Source organism: Nerophis ophidion, linkage group LG10 (genome assembly GCF_033978795.1).
Source record: "Nerophis ophidion isolate RoL-2023_Sa linkage group LG10, RoL_Noph_v1.0, whole genome shotgun sequence".
NCBI lineage: Eukaryota > Metazoa > Chordata > Actinopteri > Syngnathiformes > Syngnathidae > Nerophis > Nerophis ophidion.
Genome location: NC_084620.1, coordinates 24,170,584 through 24,189,445, shown reverse-complemented (window position 1 = coordinate 24,189,445; position 18,862 = coordinate 24,170,584). Strand labels below are relative to the sequence as shown.

The window sequence follows — 18,862 nt, the reverse complement described above, 5'->3', positions numbered from 1 at the left end:
ATAAAAATGGGAACCATTGCTTACCTGCTTGGCATTCAGCATCAAAAGTTGTAATTGGGGGTTAAATTACCAAATAATTCCTGAGTGCGGCACATACTGCTGCTCACTGCTCCCTTCACCTCCCAGATTTCGAACATGGAGATGGGTCAAACGCAGAGGACAAATTTAACCACACTAAGTGTGTGTGTGTGTGACAATCATTAGAACTTTAACTTTAATGGGAAGTATAAAACCTACTGAATATCCCACATTTTTTTATCCGATTTGAACAGTTCCACAATCCACACATGCACTCCACTTACTCAGGACATTTAAGCCAGTGTAGTAACTGGTTTGGAAAGTTCCCTGATTAACCGGAATTTCCCCGCCTTTAAAATAAATAGGCTATGGACAAACCTCTCCATATCCCACATTTCTCTACTGATTGGAACTGCTTCAACATCCACACACTCCACTCACCTTGGACATTCAAGCATTTCAGTTACACTTGCGCGTGTCAGAGTGTCACACGCAATTCCTACCGGAGTTGCAAATTCTGTTTAAATATTATATCTTCATCTTATCTTAAGTACATTTTCTTTTTTTGTACTGAAAGTCCACTTTTTGCTGATATTCTTTAATGCTGTTACACTAAAAATACTAACTCAATACAATGTTATTTGTCAGGCTGCATACATGTATTCCATCAAGGTCAGTGTGAGAAAGATGCTGAGTCAGAGTCATCACATGCTGTGATTTTAAATTAGGGTACTTAAAGTTGCGGTATGATTCATTGTTATGCTGTTATTTCTTATGCTATGTTACATTACGTTACTTAACATTATTTTATGTAACGTGGTTATCCTATGCTGTGCTACATTGTTACATTGTTTTATGTTATGCGATTTTACATTATGTTGTTACTGTACTCTATTTTATGCTGTTATGCTATGTAACAATATGTTACGCTATATTAAGTCACATTATTTTATGTCATGTTATGACATGTTATGTATTGTTATGCTGTACTATGTTATGTCAGCACATAGAAATAAAATAACTTATGTTCCTACTCTTTATTACCCAAAGTCATGAGGCTCTATAATTTCATCAGTCATCAGAAAATTTGGTGTAAAAGTTCTCGTCTCTGCGGTGCTTTTGGAGTGGCATATTTGTACGGATGCTGCTCATCTTGTCCAGATCCACCTCTACCAGCAGCATCCCTGCTTTCTCCCCTCCACAGTCACCCATCACCACGCCCCAGGGATCCACAGCCAGGGTGTGGCCGTAGGACGAGCGGCTGTCATGGTGCCGGCCAACCTGCGCCGCCGCCAGGACGTAGCACTGGTTCTCGATGGCTCTCGCGCGTAGCAGTACCTGGCATTGAAAGGGCCTTAAAGGGGGTTGCATTTGATTAAGCACGCTACTATTCCTAATACCTCCCAGTGAGCAGGTCCTGTGAACTCAGTGAAGGCTGATGGGAACGTCAGTATCTCAGCGCCATTCTTTTGCAACGCCAGTGAGAGCTCAGGGAATCTTAAATCATAGCAGACTCCCAAACCAACCTGACAGAAAAGGCAACATTCACTAATATGGAAGTCCACACTAGCGCTATTGCCAATGTTGAAAAGACACCTTTCCAACAGGAGTTTGGACCGGAGACACCAGCGTAGGTCCTGGGATAGTGAAAGCACTTTCTTTCATCGAGACGCCCTTTTCAGGAAGCTCCACATCGAACAGGTGAGACTTTCTGTATATGGAAACAATCTGACCTGTGTGAAATGTCAAGTGGAGACGTGTGAGTGAGTTGTAGACTTTCAATAGACATTTCAGCTACCTTTGTTGTTGATAACGACATGGCTGTTGTATGTTCGCTGATCAACATCCCAGGCTGGTCCTCGCTCATGGAAGCCCCCCAGAGACAACCAGATGTTCAATTTCCTGGAGCGAGTGTACGAATCAGAACATGATAAGAGTCGACTTATTCTTCATTATTACAGACATTTAAACATGTGTAATGGATGGCAGCTAGTGTGGCTGTGCGGTAGTAAACCTTATTTCCTGACACTTTGCGCTAGACAATGAGCTGGCAGCTCGGGCATTTAGCTCTTCTCTTGTGCTCTTTCCTTTCAATCAATGGACCCGAGTTTGAGCTATTCCAGGTGGGTTACACATGTACCTGGCCATCTGACAGTACTGCGTCATTGTGTGCCCTTCAAGGCTCTCCGACAGCGCCAGGGTCTCCTCCTGACAAGAGCCAATGTAGTCGAAGGCCTCGGGTAGGAACGCAACGCTGGCGCCTCGCTGCGCCGCCTCTTCCAGCAGCTCTTTGGCAGCACATAGGTTGGCCTTCTTGTCTGGAGTGGAGTTCAGCTGACACACTGCAGCTAGTGGCCGGCCGCAGTTGGACATCCTGCATGAGTACAGCACCATCAAAAGCGATAATATAGCGGTACCTCAACTTAAGAATGTTTTGAGATAAGAGCTGTCTCTCGGCTAATTATGTTTTAAGTTGCAAGCAAAAAGTTGAGTTCCAAGCATCACTGCCATGACTTGGCACAGCAAATGTCCCAATTAACCCTGTAAGATCCGACAAAAACCTGTGGTCTTACTCGCTAGCATTAGCTTATAGCTAGAGATCAACATAACTTTGTTTTCAAACAATGGAAAGGAAGAAAGTTAGTGTGAATAGGAAATGGATGATATTCATTGATTTAAAGGATGAAATCATCAAGAAATCATCAAAAGCATTTCACCAATTTGGCGAAGCAATTCGAGCGCATAACTGCGAGCCTGTAACATACTGAAGCAAAATTAGTTGCAATGACTTTAAAATAATTTATCCATGATAATATGGAAGAGCTGCTGATGACATGTTTGACGGAGAAGCAGCTAGAAGTAGATACAGTAGAATTCCACTCTCCAAGGTAAAGGCTGTACATAAATATTACAATACTTCATAAAATTACTGCAGTTGTTAGTGGTAAAATCTATTGTATTCTTTTTTCATACAATATATATTATCTAAAAGTTAGTTTTTCTCTTCAAAAGGGATGATACTCGTTCAAATTGTGCTGTTTTGGGTTTGGTGTGGGGTGAACAGTTCAAGCATCAACTGAGTTCAATTCATTTCGATATAGTGGCCTAGCGGTTAGAGCAGGGGTCACCAACGCGGTGCCCGCGGGCACCAAGTAGCCCGTAAGGACCAGATGAGTAGCCCGCTGGCCTGTTCTAAAAATAGCTAAAATAGCAGCACTTACCAGTGAGCTGCCTCTATTTTTTACATTTTATTTATTTACTAGCAAGGTGGTCTCGCTTTGCTCGACATTTTTAATTCTAAGAGAGACAAAACTCAAATAGAATTTGAAAATCCAAGAAAATATTTTAAAGTTATATTTCTTCACTTGTTTAAATAAATTCATTTATTTTTTTACTTTGCTTCTTATAACTTTCAGAAAGACAATTTTAAGAAAAAAAAATACAACCTTAAAAATGATTTTAAGATTTTTAAACACATACACCTTTTTACCTTTTAAATTCCTTCCTCTTCTTCCCAGACAATTTAAATCAATGTTCAAGTATTTTTTTTTATTTTTATTGTAAAGAATAGTAAATACATTTGAATTTAATTCTTCATTTTAGTTTCTGTTTTTTTGAAGAAGAGTATTTGTGAAATATTTCTTCAAACTTATGATTAAAATTCAAAAAAAATATTCCGGCAAATCTAGAAAATCTGTAGAATCAAATTTAAATCTTATTTCAAAGTCTTTTGAATTTCTTTTAAAATTTTTGTTCTGGAAAATCTAGAAGAAATAATTATTTGTCTTTGTTAGAAATATAGCTTGGTCCAATTTGTTATATATTCTAACAATATGCAGATTGGATTTTAACCTATTTAAAACATGTCATCAAAATTCTAAAATTAATCTTAATCAGGAAAAATTACTAATAATGTTCCATAAATTATTTTTTTTATTTTTTCTAAAAGATTCGAATTAGCTACTTTTTCTCTTCTTTTTTGGTTGAATTTTAAAGAGTCGAAATTGAAGATAAACTATGTTTCAAAACTTAATTTTCATTTTTATCCTGTTTTCTCCTCTTTTAAACCGTTCAATTTAATGTTTTTTCATCATTTATTCTCTACAAAAAAAACCTCCGTAAAAGGAAAAAAAATGTACGACTGAATGACTGACAGAAATTCCCATTTTTATATATATATATATATATGTATATATATATATATATATATACATATATATATATATATATATATATATATATATATATATATATATATATATATATTTGTTTATTAAAGGTAAATTGAGCAAATTGGCTATTTCTGGCAATTTATTTAAGTGTGTATCAAACTGGTAGCCCTTTGCATTAATCAGTACCAAAGAAGTAGCTCTTAGTTTCAAAAAGGTTGGTGACCCCTGGGTTAGAGAGATTGGTAGGTTGTGAGTTCAAACCCCGGCCGAGTCATACCAAAGACTGTAAAATTACTTCCCTGCTTGGCACTCAGCATCAAGGGCTGCAATTGGGGGCTAAATCACCAAAAATTATTCACGGGCGCGGCACGGCTGCTGCCCACTGCTCCCCTCACCTCCCAGGGGGGCGAACCAGGGGACGGGTCAAATGCAGAGAACAAATTTCAACACACCTAGTATGTGTGTGACAATCATTGGTACTTTACTAAGATGATTTGAGATTCAAGTGTTTTGAATTAAGAACCAATTAATAAGCTCGCAATTCGAGGTACAACAGTACTGACATTAAAGTAACGTTTTCTAATGTGTTTTAGGAGCAGCACTTCCATTTGGCACATAAACACTTGACTTCAACAAACCCTTGAAGGATTATATAAACATGTTACTTGAATATAATATAGTAAAATTAGCTGGGAAATGACCAGCCTACCTGTTGTGCAGTTTCAGAGTCCAAACAGGCAGTGAGGCAATACTCTTTACAGATGATCCCAAAATTGAGAAAAACATTGGTTGAAATAACCCAGAGTCCACTCTGACTTTTTCACGCCATGTTAAAGTTTAACAGCACACAGCAAATAGCTGTGCGACTTGTCCCGCGTCAGATATTACCAGAATTGTTCAAAGAAAGACACACTTTATTGTCTGTTTACATGGCCAAGCTAGTACAAGCTAAACGAACCACATTTAATGCGGGTTATTTCCACACAGGCAACCTCCGAGACAGCCTTTCACAGCCAAGCTGGGTCCTTCTGAGCGACACCCTTCCAAAATGGCAGCCAACGGTAGCAACACGGGTTCTAAATCAGGCACCAGTTCTGGGGCTAAACAGTCCGGTCCCTCCGCCGAGCAGGTACCGCCGCGTACTCTTTGTGTCTGTGTACTAGTTCTGATTCTGGTCCGGCCGTTTAATGTCGATCCACGGGACGTGTTAAGACCCTCGGCTAGCCAGCGCTAACATTAGCATACATCGCCATCGTCTGGCTCCTGCTTGTTACTGTTGTAAGCACAATACCAATTGGAGCAATTTGCAAAATGTGCAACCGCATTTTGCAAATTTAATGTCAAATCAAATCAAATGTTTATTGGATTCATCACTATTCAGTGTACATCCACGGCTAAACTACTGACTAAACTACTACCACAACTTGGTTTACTATTTATAAAATATAATAATGTATGGTTACCTGGAACTTGAAATAGGCCAGCCGGCCTGAATCCACACTTCCCTCGCCAAACACCTTCGTTTCCCAACCCTCACGCTTGGATAAATAGGCCTTGATGCCATCAACGCAGTGTTGGGAGACTGTTTTGCTGTTAGATCGTGTCCAAATTTGCAAAGTGCGCGAGATTGGTGAAATGCTTACAACATTACCATGAAACTTCATTAGATGAAGCTTCTACATGTGTTAAGATATGCTCTCTTTTGTCTTACTTTAATTGATTGATTGATTGATACTTTTATTAGTAGATTGCACAGTTCAGTACATATTCCGTACAATTGACCACTAAATGGTAACACCCGAATAAGTTTCTCAACTTGTTTAAGCCGGGGTCCACATATATAATATCAGCATAAAACAGTCATCACACAGGTTAATCATCATAGTATATACATTGAATTATTTACATTATTTACAATCTGGGGGGTGGGATGAGGAGCTTTGGTTGATATCAGTACTTCAGTCATCAACAATTGCATCAACAGAGAAATAAACATTAAAACAGTGTAGGTCTTACAGTAGGATATGTACAGCCAGCAGAGAACATAGTGAGTTCAGATAGCATAAGAGCAAGTAAATACATTAGAAGTACATTTGATTATTTACATTAGGTTATTTATAATCCGGGGAGATGGGATGTAAATGGAGGAGGGTATTAGTAAAGGGTTGAAGAAGCCTGGAGGTGTTGTTTTAGAGCGGTTTTGAAGGAATATAGAGATGCACTTACTTTTACACCTGTTCGGAGTGCATTCCACATTGATGTGGCATAGAAAAAGAATGAGTTAAGACCTTTGTTAGATCGGAATCTTGCTTTAACGTGGTTTGTGGCGCTCCCCCTGGTGTTCTGGTTATTTAGATCGGAATCTGGGTTTAACGTGGTTTGTGGAGCTCCCCCTGGTGTTCTGGTTATGGCGGTCATAAGGACGTAGTTTGACGTGTACTTCGGTATTAGGGAGGTGTAGCGGATTTTATAGACTAGGCTCAGTGCAAGTTGTTTTACTCTGTCCTCCACCCTAAGCTAGCCCACTTTGGAGAAGTGGGTTGGAGTGAGGTGTGATCTGGGGTGGAGGTCTAAAAGTAACCGGACTAGCTTATTCTGGGATGTTTGGAGTCTAGATTTGAGGGTTTTGGAGGTGCTGGGGTACCAGGAGGTGCAAGCGTAATCGAAAAAGGGTTGAATGAGAGTTCCCGCTAGAATCTTCAAGGTGCTTTTGTTGACCAGAGAGGAGATTCTGTAGAGGAATCTCGTTCTTTGGTTTACCTTTTTGATTACCTTGGTTGTCATTTTATCACAGGAAAGATTAGCCTCTAGAATGGAACCTAGGTAGGTGATCTCATCTGTCCTGGTGATAACAATGTCACACACTTTTATAGTGAAGTCACTGACTTTCTTAAGGTTGATATGGGACCCAAATAGGATGAATTCCGTTTTACCTAAGTGTATGGGTAGCTTGTTGTCAGCGAGCCAGGTGCAAATATTAAGGAGTTCAGCACTGAGGATTTGTTCCACCTGTGACTTGACGCCTTTTGGTATTTTTCAGGCGTCTAGCCATCGGTATGTTCATTTAGCATGGACGTATATTTGAGTGACACAAAAGAAGTTGTACACATGTTAGTACAGGCCTACATTATTAAGGTTTATTTGAAATAAGGACAGATACAAAAAACATAGACATCTGAAACAGTTATCCAATGTATGCATCATAGTGTTTGTAGCCAAAGCTAATTTACAACACGTGTCCCCAACAACAACAACAACAACACAGATCCAACATCATTAAAACAGGAAAATCAATCAATGGTTATTTACATAGCCCTAAATCACTAATGTCCTAAAGGGCTGCACAAACCATAACACAAACCACTACGACATCCTCAGTAGGCCCACATAAGGGCAAGGAAAACTAAATAAGATAAATAAATAAAAATAATAAGGCAAAAATTAGTCGATAATAGAAATAATATAGACAAAGTGAAAACTAGATAAAAGCCAATAATAATAATAACAACACAAAGTGCAGACTAGATAAAAACCAATTAGTAAAAATTACCAAAAACTAAACATGGGAACACGATTGCTGCTCAACTAGCCATAATTTTGTTTGTTTTTTGAAAGTGACAAGTGAAGATATACTTTTCAAAGTGTCAGGTAAAGAGTTCCATAGTTGTGGTCTTTTTATTGAAAAGGCAGTCTGGGCAAAATATGTTCTACGGGATGGAACGCTACAGTTGCCTTTTGACATTGCTCTGGTGGTAGATCTGGTACCACTTACCTACTGCATCATAATGCAGCAGTTTTGCGTGAAGCTCCTTCTGTCGTCTTCTACTGCTTTAGTGCAAATTGCCTGAGCAACATCCACATGTGCATATGAATCAGTGACTGATGTCGTTATTGACAGGTGGTGGCAACATTTCAGAGGATGCGTCAGGAACAACGCAGCATGGCTTCCAAATCAGCAGAATTAGAAATGGACATTAACGAACACAGGTGAGCTCTTACACTTCCATCTTAAATGGGTTCTAGCTTATTTTATTGTGTATTTTAACAGGGATAACACCTGTAACATTACACCAAAACTTAATTTTCAGTCCGTCTATGCTTTTCAACTTTTCGTATTACAATGTGCAATTTATCACGGCAAATAGGTTCCAGGCCTGACCATTGTAAAATAATTTTTGCAAAGTCACAATACGAAGGTCCTGAGTTTAGTCCCGGGTCCGAGATCTTTCTGTGTGGAGTTTGCATGTTCTCCCCCGTGACTGTGTTGGCTTTCTCCAGATACTCTGTCTTCCTCCCAGCTCCAAAAACATGCATCTGGGGATAGGTTGATTGGCAATACTAAATTGGCCCTAATGTGTGAGTGTGAATGTTGTATGTCTATCTGTGTTGGCCCTGCGATGAGGTGGCCACTTGTCCAGGGTGCACACTGCCTTCCGCCCGAATGCAGCTGAGATAGGCTCTAGCGACCCCGAATGGGACAAGCAGTAGAAAATGGATGGATGAAGGATTATAATTATGAAATCGAATATTTTCATAGCTGTAGCATAAAAAAACAGTTTACAACCTTTTAAATATGTTTTTAACATAATTAGAGCCCTCTAAACATGAACTAACACCCATAGTCACCGTTACACAACTTTCACCCAGTATAGTAGCCTCGAGTGTATTCTATTGTAGATCACATTATGCACTCCAGCCCAAAGGATCCTCCAAGCGTCATTGGTATGGCCATTGCCCAACCACTACAGCACGGGCACTATGTGGAAATACTCCGTCACATCCTGTGTAATTATTTTAACTTAGAACTGGGCTTTGACGTGCCAAAACCATAGCGTGTGGTGGTCCAAAACGTAATCAACTTGATAGTCTGAGCACGACCATTAGCCGGATTGTTAGCATTGTGTGTTGTTAGCATTGCGTGTCCCGCGTTGTCATTCCACGTCGCTGAAGACGACGGCTCACCAATATACTGTGAAGCTGAGTTATTGATGTCGAAGATAAAGAGCCTCAACAACAAAATTAATCTCTATTTAGCATTGCCCGGAAAGCTGCTGTATTTTAGCATTAGGCAGCGTGCCGAGTTCCATTGAATCCTGTGTCTCATGTCATTTTTCAAGTTAAACTTCTGATAATGCTCACGTCAAAGACTCATTAATGTGTAGATGTGTAATTGATTCAGGGGAAGAAGATTAAGGGCATCAAACAGTTCTTATGCCAAAAGTTGGTCAACTTGATTAGTAAAAACAGAACCAACCCTTAACCTGGAAACAAAACTCCCGCTTGTTGAAGATCTTTACCGCACGACACAAAAAAAATAGAAAAAAGACATGCTGCACTATAATAATGTGACAAACTCGAGCCGTCGTGCGGGTTCAATGGACCACCAAACAGGGACATATTTGAGCAGGTGTTGACTTCTTTATTTTTCAATCAAGAAAAGTCTTTTGCAGGTTGCTTTTCAGCTGTCCGCGCTCTCACTGCTCGCTCCTCCGTGTCGTTTTTCAGCCGTCCACGTCTTTTGCGTCTGCGTCTCGCTGTCGCTCTCTTCCTTGTTTCTACACCACTCCTCCTCACTTTCACAGCTGCCGCCCCTTTTAACAGTGCAAAAGGATTCATAAATTGTGTCCAGGTGCGTGATCCACGCACCTGATCTCGCTTGTGGCGCCGTTCCCGGCACGCCCCACCTCGCCGCTCACATTCTCCGCCTCCTCGCCGCCAGCGTGCCCTGCCACTCCGTCGGACCATCTGCTCCACCTCTCCACCAATATATATAAGGCATAATTAAGACTTAACTAAACACGTAAGTCCACACTTGCGTAGAATATTTGGTAGTTAAACTAGACATCGGTCGTTACCACAGCGACACATTACTTCCTCATTGTGCACCAATAGAGAACACCAAATTTCTGAACATCAACACTACAACACAAGTAGATCGGTTTTCAAAACTACCAATTTTGCACCAGAGTCGGTTAAAATGTAAACTGTACCCTACCAATTCCTAATCAATACTGGCTGCACATCACAACCAAGAATAAAATTGTGTTTTTCTCTGAAATCAGTTCATATTTTATACTCCTGTTACATTTGTTGTATATAATTTTTTGTTACTGTATTTTTTTTTCTACACAATGTGATTGGCTTAGTTCGTAATTCAGGTACGTTTTGACATACACAGCATTTTTCGGGTCATTAAATGGATTTAGCATCAATGTTCAATGGGCATCAATGTGATGCAATCACACACGCTATTAGCAAATCACAAGTCGGCGATTGAAAGCATCACTAAGTAACTTTTCCACCTTCATGAAATATTTTCACAATATACAACTATTTAAATGACACCTATCATGGCTTATCGCTGTCACTGGCACTTGGTAACTTTGTTGGCCCTGTGATGAGGTGGTGACTTGTCCAGTGTGCACCCCGCTTTCCGCCCGAATGCAGCTGAGATGGGCTCCAGCACCACCCGCCACCCTGAATGAGACAAGCGGTAGGAAATGGATGGATAGATGGATGGCAGGAACCGTGCCACACGAAAAAACTACAAAATGTGCTGACTTGCTTTACAGCATACGTCAGTCCCCCTACCCCCATTCGTTAAAAAGACGGAAGTCGATGTGAACGCCTTTTTTCCACCGGAAAACTAAAAAAACGCCTACGTGCAATTACTGCTATCATGGCCGAAGCTGCAAAACAACCAAAGAAACGAAAAGTTTTGTCTGAAGAGACCAAAAAAGGTTACCCGATTAGAAGGACAGTCAGGATCAACATTGTCCCGCTTTCACTCGCTGGCGTGAGTTCAAAGATGAGGAGGTATTTTCGGTCGATGCTGCCTTGGGTCTGTTCCTGCTAAGCTCGTAAGTGACTTCCGATGCTCACATCAAAATAATAATGCTAATGTTAGCTATTGGGAATTTGTGCGGTAGCAAAGAGTAGCCACCAGCTTGATAGTACGTAGTTGCTCACTTCTTCCTTCAAAAAAAACTCTTCCACCGCTGTTTCTTTGCTTCGGACCTACATTCACCCCGATACATTCTTGGTTGTAACATCATGTTTGTAGCGCAATCCAACATCATTTCTTAATAGTGTCTGCTATTTAACATCAGCATGGCCATTAGAGACGTAATATTTGTAATTTGTGCCAATATTACATCATGTCAGTTGGACGCTATATGCGCTAGTTCTCATGGGAAATGTGGTATTCTTTCTGGCAAAACTCTACCGCTTTGGTACACTGGCGCCACCAAAATCAACCAAAACTGAAAGTTCTTATGTAGAGCGTTAAAAATGTCAAATATATTTGGTGTGACCAAAAAACCCAATTCTGCTATATAGAATAAATGAAAATATAAATAAATTCTATTTTGCTACAGAGTAATTGTTGATGTAAACTTTTCAACTAATCAAGATTATCTTTGTCAAATGCGTAATATTTTTTCTATGGAGACAATTGTAAGCTTTTGACTATATGTAATCACTATCTGCATAAGCATTTAAATGTTTTTTAAGCGGCATTAAAAAAAAAAAAGAATTATAACACATTACATTCGACTTGCTGATAACTGCAGAATACATGTTACACTAATAATTGACAAGAACATTGTAGGAACCGAGCTTGCTCGTAACCTGTGTAGCTAATTTACAGTCTCTGGCCATGATTTTGGACATAATAAAGGAACGTAAACAAGGAAACAATATAAATGTGATTGTATAACGTAACATTAAATTTTATATTTCTGCAGATGCTTTGGCCAAGAGTGCATTTTGACACAAAACTGAGAATTTTATGGGAGTGTTCTTTTCACTTAGTGGGGTGTTAGTCCCAACGTTATTTTTATTTTACCTGCACTTTGGGTTTTTTACATTTCTGTTCAGTTACAGTTGACATTGACTTCCATGGCGTGTGTCCACATCCAGTTTAGTCATTGACACCCTCAAGGACGTGGCCCCATCTCGGAAATGCTATCGTCTGGTCGGTGGCGTGTTGGTGGAGAGGACAGTGAAAGAAGTCTTGCCGGCACTGGAAACCAACAAAGAACAGGTCAAACATTTTAAGCTACTAGTACATTTTGCAAATGGTGTTTCATAAGCTACTGAGTAAACTATTAATGACATATGATGTTATATAAATGTGGACTGGACATATCAGGTAACTACATTCCAGTTAGTGATGCTGCTGTTAAAAGGCAGCTCTAAACTGGATGTTCTTCTCGAGTATCGGTGGTCAAAGCATCCTGTCTACACTGTCCTACATAGGTTGACACTCTCTTCTGTCCCCTTACAGATCTCCAAAATAATTGGGTCCATCAACACAAAGATGCAGGAGAAAGGGCGTGAGCTGACCGAGTACAGGGAACGGTACAATATTCGCTTGGTGGGCGAGGGTGAAGGAGAAGCACAAGGCCAGTCAACGTCCTCCACCAACAGCGAAGGAGGCGGCCAGAAAAGTGGAGCGGGTGTTTTGGTTTCCTAATTTTTGACACTGTGATTCTATGTTAGCGTGTCACATATTGAAAAAAGTTGGCAAAAAAAAATGTAGATTTTAAAATGGAATTTGCCTGTGTGCTTTTTTAAGATCAGATTTTGTGTCAAATGTGAAAAGCGTTTTCACAGACTTTCAATGTGGTTTACAGCGTTTCTGTCCTCGCACGTGACAGTGATGTCAATTAATGAATGAATGAATCAATGATTATTTATATATCCCTAAATCACTTGTGTCTCAAAGGGCTGCACAAACCAAAACACACACCACAACGACATCCTCGGTAGAGCCCACAGGATGCTTCATATAAAATTTTACCACAAACTCCTTTACTGATAAGCATTAAGTATATCATATTCTTAGTAGCTTAGGTGGCGCACTACATAAATGCTTGTTTTGCATGGCAGAGGTTACTAGGTTAAATCCCAGTCAGTATTGATATAGCGTGGTGAAATTTTTTGTTTTCCTCTTAAAATATATCATTAAACTATTTATTTGCCACAAAGCCATTCATGTACAGAATTGTATTAAATCAAATTCAAGTTTAATTTAAAAAGTGTATAAATATGTTTACATTAGTAAAAAAAAGTGTGTAATGGGGAGTGGAAAGGGCCTCCCAAAAAATCTGCATAGGACCATAATTTGGTTTGCGGCGTTCTTGTTCCCATCACACAAAATACTTGGATTATCGACATCACAGCAGTCGGCCAAGTTACGTTGCTTCTTGAGTGCAGGTATTACGGTAAGTAATAGGTTTGGGCGATACTGGGAATTTTGGATTATCGACATCACAGCAGTCGGCCAAGTTACTTTGCTTCTTGAGTGCAGGCAATACGGTAAGTAATAGGTTTGGGCGATACTGGGAATTTTGGTATATATCAGGGGTAGGGAACCTATGGCTCTAGAGCCAGATGTGGCTCTTTTGATGACTGCATCTGGCTCTCAGATAAATCTTAGCTGACATTGCTTAACGTGACAAGTAATGAATAATTCTGCTGATAATCACAGTGTTAAAAATAACGTTCAAAAGATAAGACATTCTCATGCATTTTAATCCAACCATCTATTTTTTATCGCACCTGTTTAAGAAGACGCATTAATCGTAAGAAGTATTATATTTATTATTGGTTAGCTTTAGAATAAGTTAATTATATTGTGAAGTGAATTATATACAGTATATATATCACTTTTTCTCTAGTGACTCAAAGCGCTTTACATTGTGAAACAATATCCAAGTTACCTTTAAACCAGTGTGGGTGGCACTGGGAGCAGGTGGGTAAAGTGTCTTGCCCAAGGACACAACGGCAGTGACTAGGATGGCGGAAAAGGGGATTGAACCTGGAACCCTCCAGTTGCTGGCTCGGCCACTCTACCATCCAAGACGTACCGCCCCAATAACAATGTTATTAAAAACAATAAAAGACTTATTATTCTCTAAAAATGTTAGTCCTACTTATAAATGCACGCATTTAAATTGTATTCAGTGTTAAAAAATAATATATGGCTCTCACGGAAATACATTTTAAAATATTTGGCTTTCATGGCTCTCTCGGCCAAAAAGGTTCCCGACCCCTGGTATATATCCAATGCCAAGTAAATGAAAAGCCAGTGTATAGTCAGTACATGAAATGTCAATCATTGAATAATTTGTAAATTTGTTTGTAATTGTTTAATACTATGATGCAACAGCAATAAGCCTATAACCAAATGATACTATCTAAAACAATGTACTAGTATAAAATGAATTGGTAATACACTCAATTATACAACTATCAGAATAAAAAGTTAATGGTGAAAACTTAGAATACAACAACATAACAAACATGTCAAAACAACATACTTATACTGAGTGAGCAGTAGTTGGACAAATGTGTACATAACTTGCTGGATTTACAGACGAGAAACAGCAGGCAAAGCGTCGATCCCATCACAGTAGTAGTATCAATCCGATACCAATACCACCTTGGTATCGGTACTATTCATACCGAGATCGATACGCCCCCTCCTCCCCTCAGTAGAAATTGGATCGTGAGTATCCGTTCCTTTCAAACATCCGTTCAAAAGATTTTCTCGTTGTATAGGTTAGTTTGATAAAGGAAACAAACACCGGTAGCAGTTAAATACAAGATGTAAATGAGAATAAAACAAATGAAATATTGACCATATTTTTATTATTGTCGGACTCTGATGTGTCTTACAGTCCAGGCACCAGTCGGGTGACACACTCATGCAACATGGGCATTTGATTAGAAAAGTCGCTTCCGAACGCAGGTGCAAATCGGTTCTCCACTGTCACTTAAAGAGCTGGTCAAAAGAATCGTTTCGTTCGCGAACGTCACATCTGAAGCGGCTGGCGCCTCGCAGTGAGACAAAGACGGTGGGTCCATGGCGATATTTGACAACCTTCCGCAAAACATGTTCTTTTTCTCAAGTTTCTAACAAGTCGTCGAGTGCTAAATAAACATTCGACTGTCAGTAGAGAGTCAACAAGTTAGGCTAGGCCGCTAGCTTCAGTTCAGCAATGTAGGCTACGTCAGCTAGCTCGGAAGCAAGCACGCATCCCAAACAGCGGCCGTCCTCTCACTTTTTTGGCTTTGGTTCTTGTGGAATGCATCTGTCCAAGAAATGTTCCGCCTTCAGAGTGGTGCTGAGTGCTCTCCTGCTAGTGGCGCTGCTGCAGCTCCTCTACTTGTCCTTCTTGTCCAAGTTCCACGGCAAACAGCAGCGATACCGCTACTCGGAACTCTTTGGAGGCTCCCGTCCGGAGAACATGGATCACCCCGAGAGGAACTCACGCAAAGAACGCCTGAGGTACTCTCTGTCCACGGGGGGCATCTTTGACAACAGTGGACAGTACAGAGTGTACAAGAACCTGATTAAAAGCGAGCAGAACCCGGCCAACAACGTCCTGACTTTGGCGACCCACGCGAGTATTAACAACCTCCACCACCTCGAAGCTCTTGTGGAGAGGTGGAAGAACCCACTCTCAGTGGCTATCTTTGCTCACGGACAGGATGTCAAGTTTGGCACTGCACTGGTGTACGCGCTAAGCGTCCTGTGTCCTCACGTCCAGGCCCTGGTGGACTTCCACCTGGTCTGCCTCTCGGGGGAGACGGCCAGCTTTCCCGAGCAAGACCACCAGCACTTTGCAGGCCTGGACGACTGCGCCGCTGTCTTTTCCAGACTAGACTCCCACAGGGACAAATACAAGAACTACGTCATCAGTGGAAACGTATCTTACCCCAACAACCTTCTTCGGAACGTGGCCCGAGGAGGCGCAGAGTCATCTTACATCCTGGTCATGGACATGGACATGATGCCTAGCGCCGACCTGCACCGAGACTTCCTGGCCATGGTGGTGAGGCGCGAGCCGGTCCCCGACCAGGTGTTTGTCTTACCTGCATTCGAGATCCGCCATGCCAGAAAGATACCGGCCAACAAGGCCGAGCTGGTGCAGCTCTACCAAGTGGGCGAGGTGCGGCCGTTTTACGAGGAGCTGTGTTCTCGCTGCCAAGCCCCTACCAACTACTCACGGTGGGTCAACGGCCACGTCCGAGGCGACGACGCCCTGGATGTGGCCTACACCCTCACCTGGACCGATCCCTGGGAGCCCTTCTACATCGGCCCGCGTGGCGTGCCGCTCTACGACGAGAGCTTCAAGCAGTACGGCTTCAACCGGATCAGCCAGGTCAGTTCCTCCTTGATTTAGTTTTTCCCTTGGATCTCTGCACAACCATTCATAGTTTATCTCTTGTAGGCCTGCGAGCTTCATGTGGCCGGATACCGCTTTGCCGTTCTAAACTCGGCCTTCCTGGTCCACCGTGGCTTCAAGATCCAGGGGGAGTTCCACGCCAAGAAGGACGAGGAGAACAAACGCAACCGGCTTCTGTTCCGCAGCTTCAAAGAGGCTCTGAAGAGCAAATATCCATTGTCTAGCAGGAGATGTTGAGAACACTCGTTTGGACTCCTGAAACCACATTTCAGTCAAGGACACTGGCGGCCACCAGATGGCAGCAGGCGCCCTGTTGGTAGTTGGGTATTGCCAGTGCATGTGATGCGCTGCAACAGGGCCCAGTAAATCAGATGTCTTCATGTTTGTCAGCCTGTCCACGTAGCATCTGTAGTGCCTGAGCCTTTGTTGTCATTTCTGCATAGTATTTATTGTAAAATCATACGGTTATTTATGTTATGTTGCACTGAGTTGTATTTATTTTGACTTTGTACTGTTTCTTAATAAAGCTGCAGGAGGACAACGGCCAAAACAAAACAACATTATTTTTAATATATGGTCTTAACATTTTTTTAACAAAGTATTTATAACCGGAGTAAAAGTCTAAGACCAATTTGGAGTAGCGGTATGGCTCTATTTAAATTTAACAAGCTGAATTTTATTCCCTAACTGTCTGAATCTGCTAAAATTGTCCAAAGTGCAGACCCAAAAGCCATTTTTAGCTTGCAGCTCATGTTAATTGGGCCTCAACATATTTGGTAAAATCCAATCTTTTTATGCAGTTGTTCACGTTACCCCAACATTGTACTCGTATTTTGTGTATAACCTTTAGTAAATTAATTTTTTTTTTGCAATAGGGCTGAGTATTGATTATTTTAGTAATTGAGTAATCTATTGATTAGTTTATTCGATCAAGCAAGTAATTGAGAAAACCCCACCTAAAAGCCTACTGAAATGAGATTTTCTTATTTAAACGGGGATAGCAGGTCCATTCTATGTCATACATGATCATTTCGCGATATTGCCATATTTTTGATGAAAGGATTTAGTGGAGAACATCCACAATAAAGTTTGCAACTTTTGGTGCTAACGGAAAAGCCCTGCCTTTACCGGAAGTCGCAGACAATGACGTCACATGTTGATGGCTCCTCACATATTCACATTGTTTCTAATAGGAGCTTCCAACAAAAAGAGCTATTCGGACCGACAAAACAACGATTTACCCATTAATTTGAGCGAGGATGAAAGATTTGTGTTTGAGGATAGTGATAGCGATGGACTACAAAAAAAAAAGTGATTGCATTGGAACGGATTCAGATGTTTTTAGACACATTTACTAGGATATTTCTGGTTAATCTCTTATCTTTCTATTGTGTTGCTAGTGTTTTAGTGAGTTTAACAGTACCTGATAGTCGGAGGGGTTTGTCCACGGGTGTCTTGACGCCAATGTCTCAGCGAAGTCGACGGCAGCTTAGGGACGGGGCAAGCTCAGCTTTTCTCCGGTAAGAAGCAACTTTTTACCACAATTTTCTCACCGAAACCTGCTGGTTGACATTCGGTCGGGATCCATGTTCGCTTGACCGCGCTCTGATCCATAGTAAAGTTTCACTTCCAGGAATTTTAAACAAAGAATCACCGTGTGTTTGTGTGGCTAAAGGCTAAAGCTTCCCAACTCCATCTTTGTACTTTGACTTCTCCAATATTAATTGAACAAATTGCAAAAGATTCAGCAACACAGATCTCCAAAATACTGTGTAATTATGCCATTAAAGCAGACGACTTTTAGCTCTGTGTGTGCGCAGCCCTCATAATTCCTAACAGCCCGTGACGTCACGCATACACGTCATCATTACACGACGTTTTCAAGAAAAAACTCCCGGGAAATTTAAAATTGCAATTTAATAAACTAAAAAGGCCGTATTGGCATGTGTTGCAATGTTAATATTTCATCATTGATATATAAACTATCAGACTGCATGGTGGGTAGTAGTGGGTTTCAGTAAGCCTCTAATAGCCTATACGTGCATTTCAGAGAAAATGGTATAAATAAAGATTATTCTGCTTTCCATAACATTCTTTGATTGTTTTTCTAACAAATGCACATCATCAAGTTTAAGGTTGCAACTTTAACAAGTGTGCAAGAATAAAACGAAACAAAAAAAACTTTCTGCTGTTGGCTGCCAACACAGATCAGCACCACACACCACTCTCATGTGTTCTATTGCAGCGGGTGTGTCCGCATCTTTACTCCATGCAATCCAGGTTCTGTCAGCTTTTATTAGTTACAAACTTACAATCATTTAAAGATTAACCAAAGCAACATAATATAAATCAGGTGTTTTTATTTTTTTAATAATATTTATTTATTAATAAGACATTAAAATCGTAATACAGGTACTGAGAAAACTTTTTTTGTCGTTCCCCCCAACACCAAAAATAAAAATAAAATTACAAAAA

The 18,862-nt window shown here is 40.6% G+C and overlaps 3 protein-coding genes across 3 annotated transcripts; 2 read left to right on the top strand and 1 right to left on the bottom strand.

Moving 5' to 3' along the window:
* Nucleotides 1-1,040: 1,040 nt before the first annotated feature.
* Nucleotides 1,041-5,208, bottom strand: nit1 (nitrilase 1). Its single transcript, XM_061913041.1, has 6 exons — nucleotides 4,900-5,208; nucleotides 2,159-2,392; nucleotides 1,817-1,920; nucleotides 1,615-1,751; nucleotides 1,419-1,544; nucleotides 1,041-1,356 (listed from the first exon to the last, which is right to left on the bottom strand). The coding sequence occupies exons 1-6, from the start codon at nucleotides 4,974-4,976 to the stop codon at nucleotides 1,090-1,092; spliced, it is 945 nt and encodes a 314-aa protein (XP_061769025.1). The 5' UTR covers nucleotides 4,977-5,208; the 3' UTR covers nucleotides 1,041-1,089.
* pfdn2 (prefoldin subunit 2) lies at nucleotides 5,160-12,746 on the top strand. Its single transcript, XM_061913042.1, has 4 exons — nucleotides 5,160-5,319; nucleotides 8,089-8,177; nucleotides 12,111-12,234; nucleotides 12,478-12,746. The coding sequence occupies exons 1-4, from the start codon at nucleotides 5,239-5,241 to the stop codon at nucleotides 12,664-12,666; spliced, it is 483 nt and encodes a 160-aa protein (XP_061769026.1). The 5' UTR covers nucleotides 5,160-5,238; the 3' UTR covers nucleotides 12,667-12,746.
* Nucleotides 12,747-14,709: 1,963 nt separating this feature from the next.
* On the top strand, nucleotides 14,710-16,945 carry b4gat1 (beta-1,4-glucuronyltransferase 1). The gene is made up of 2 exons (XM_061913040.1): nucleotides 14,710-16,363; nucleotides 16,433-16,945. The coding sequence occupies exons 1-2, from the start codon at nucleotides 15,284-15,286 to the stop codon at nucleotides 16,622-16,624; spliced, it is 1,272 nt and encodes a 423-aa protein (XP_061769024.1). The 5' UTR covers nucleotides 14,710-15,283; the 3' UTR covers nucleotides 16,625-16,945.
* Nucleotides 16,946-18,862: the final 1,917 nt, after the last annotated feature.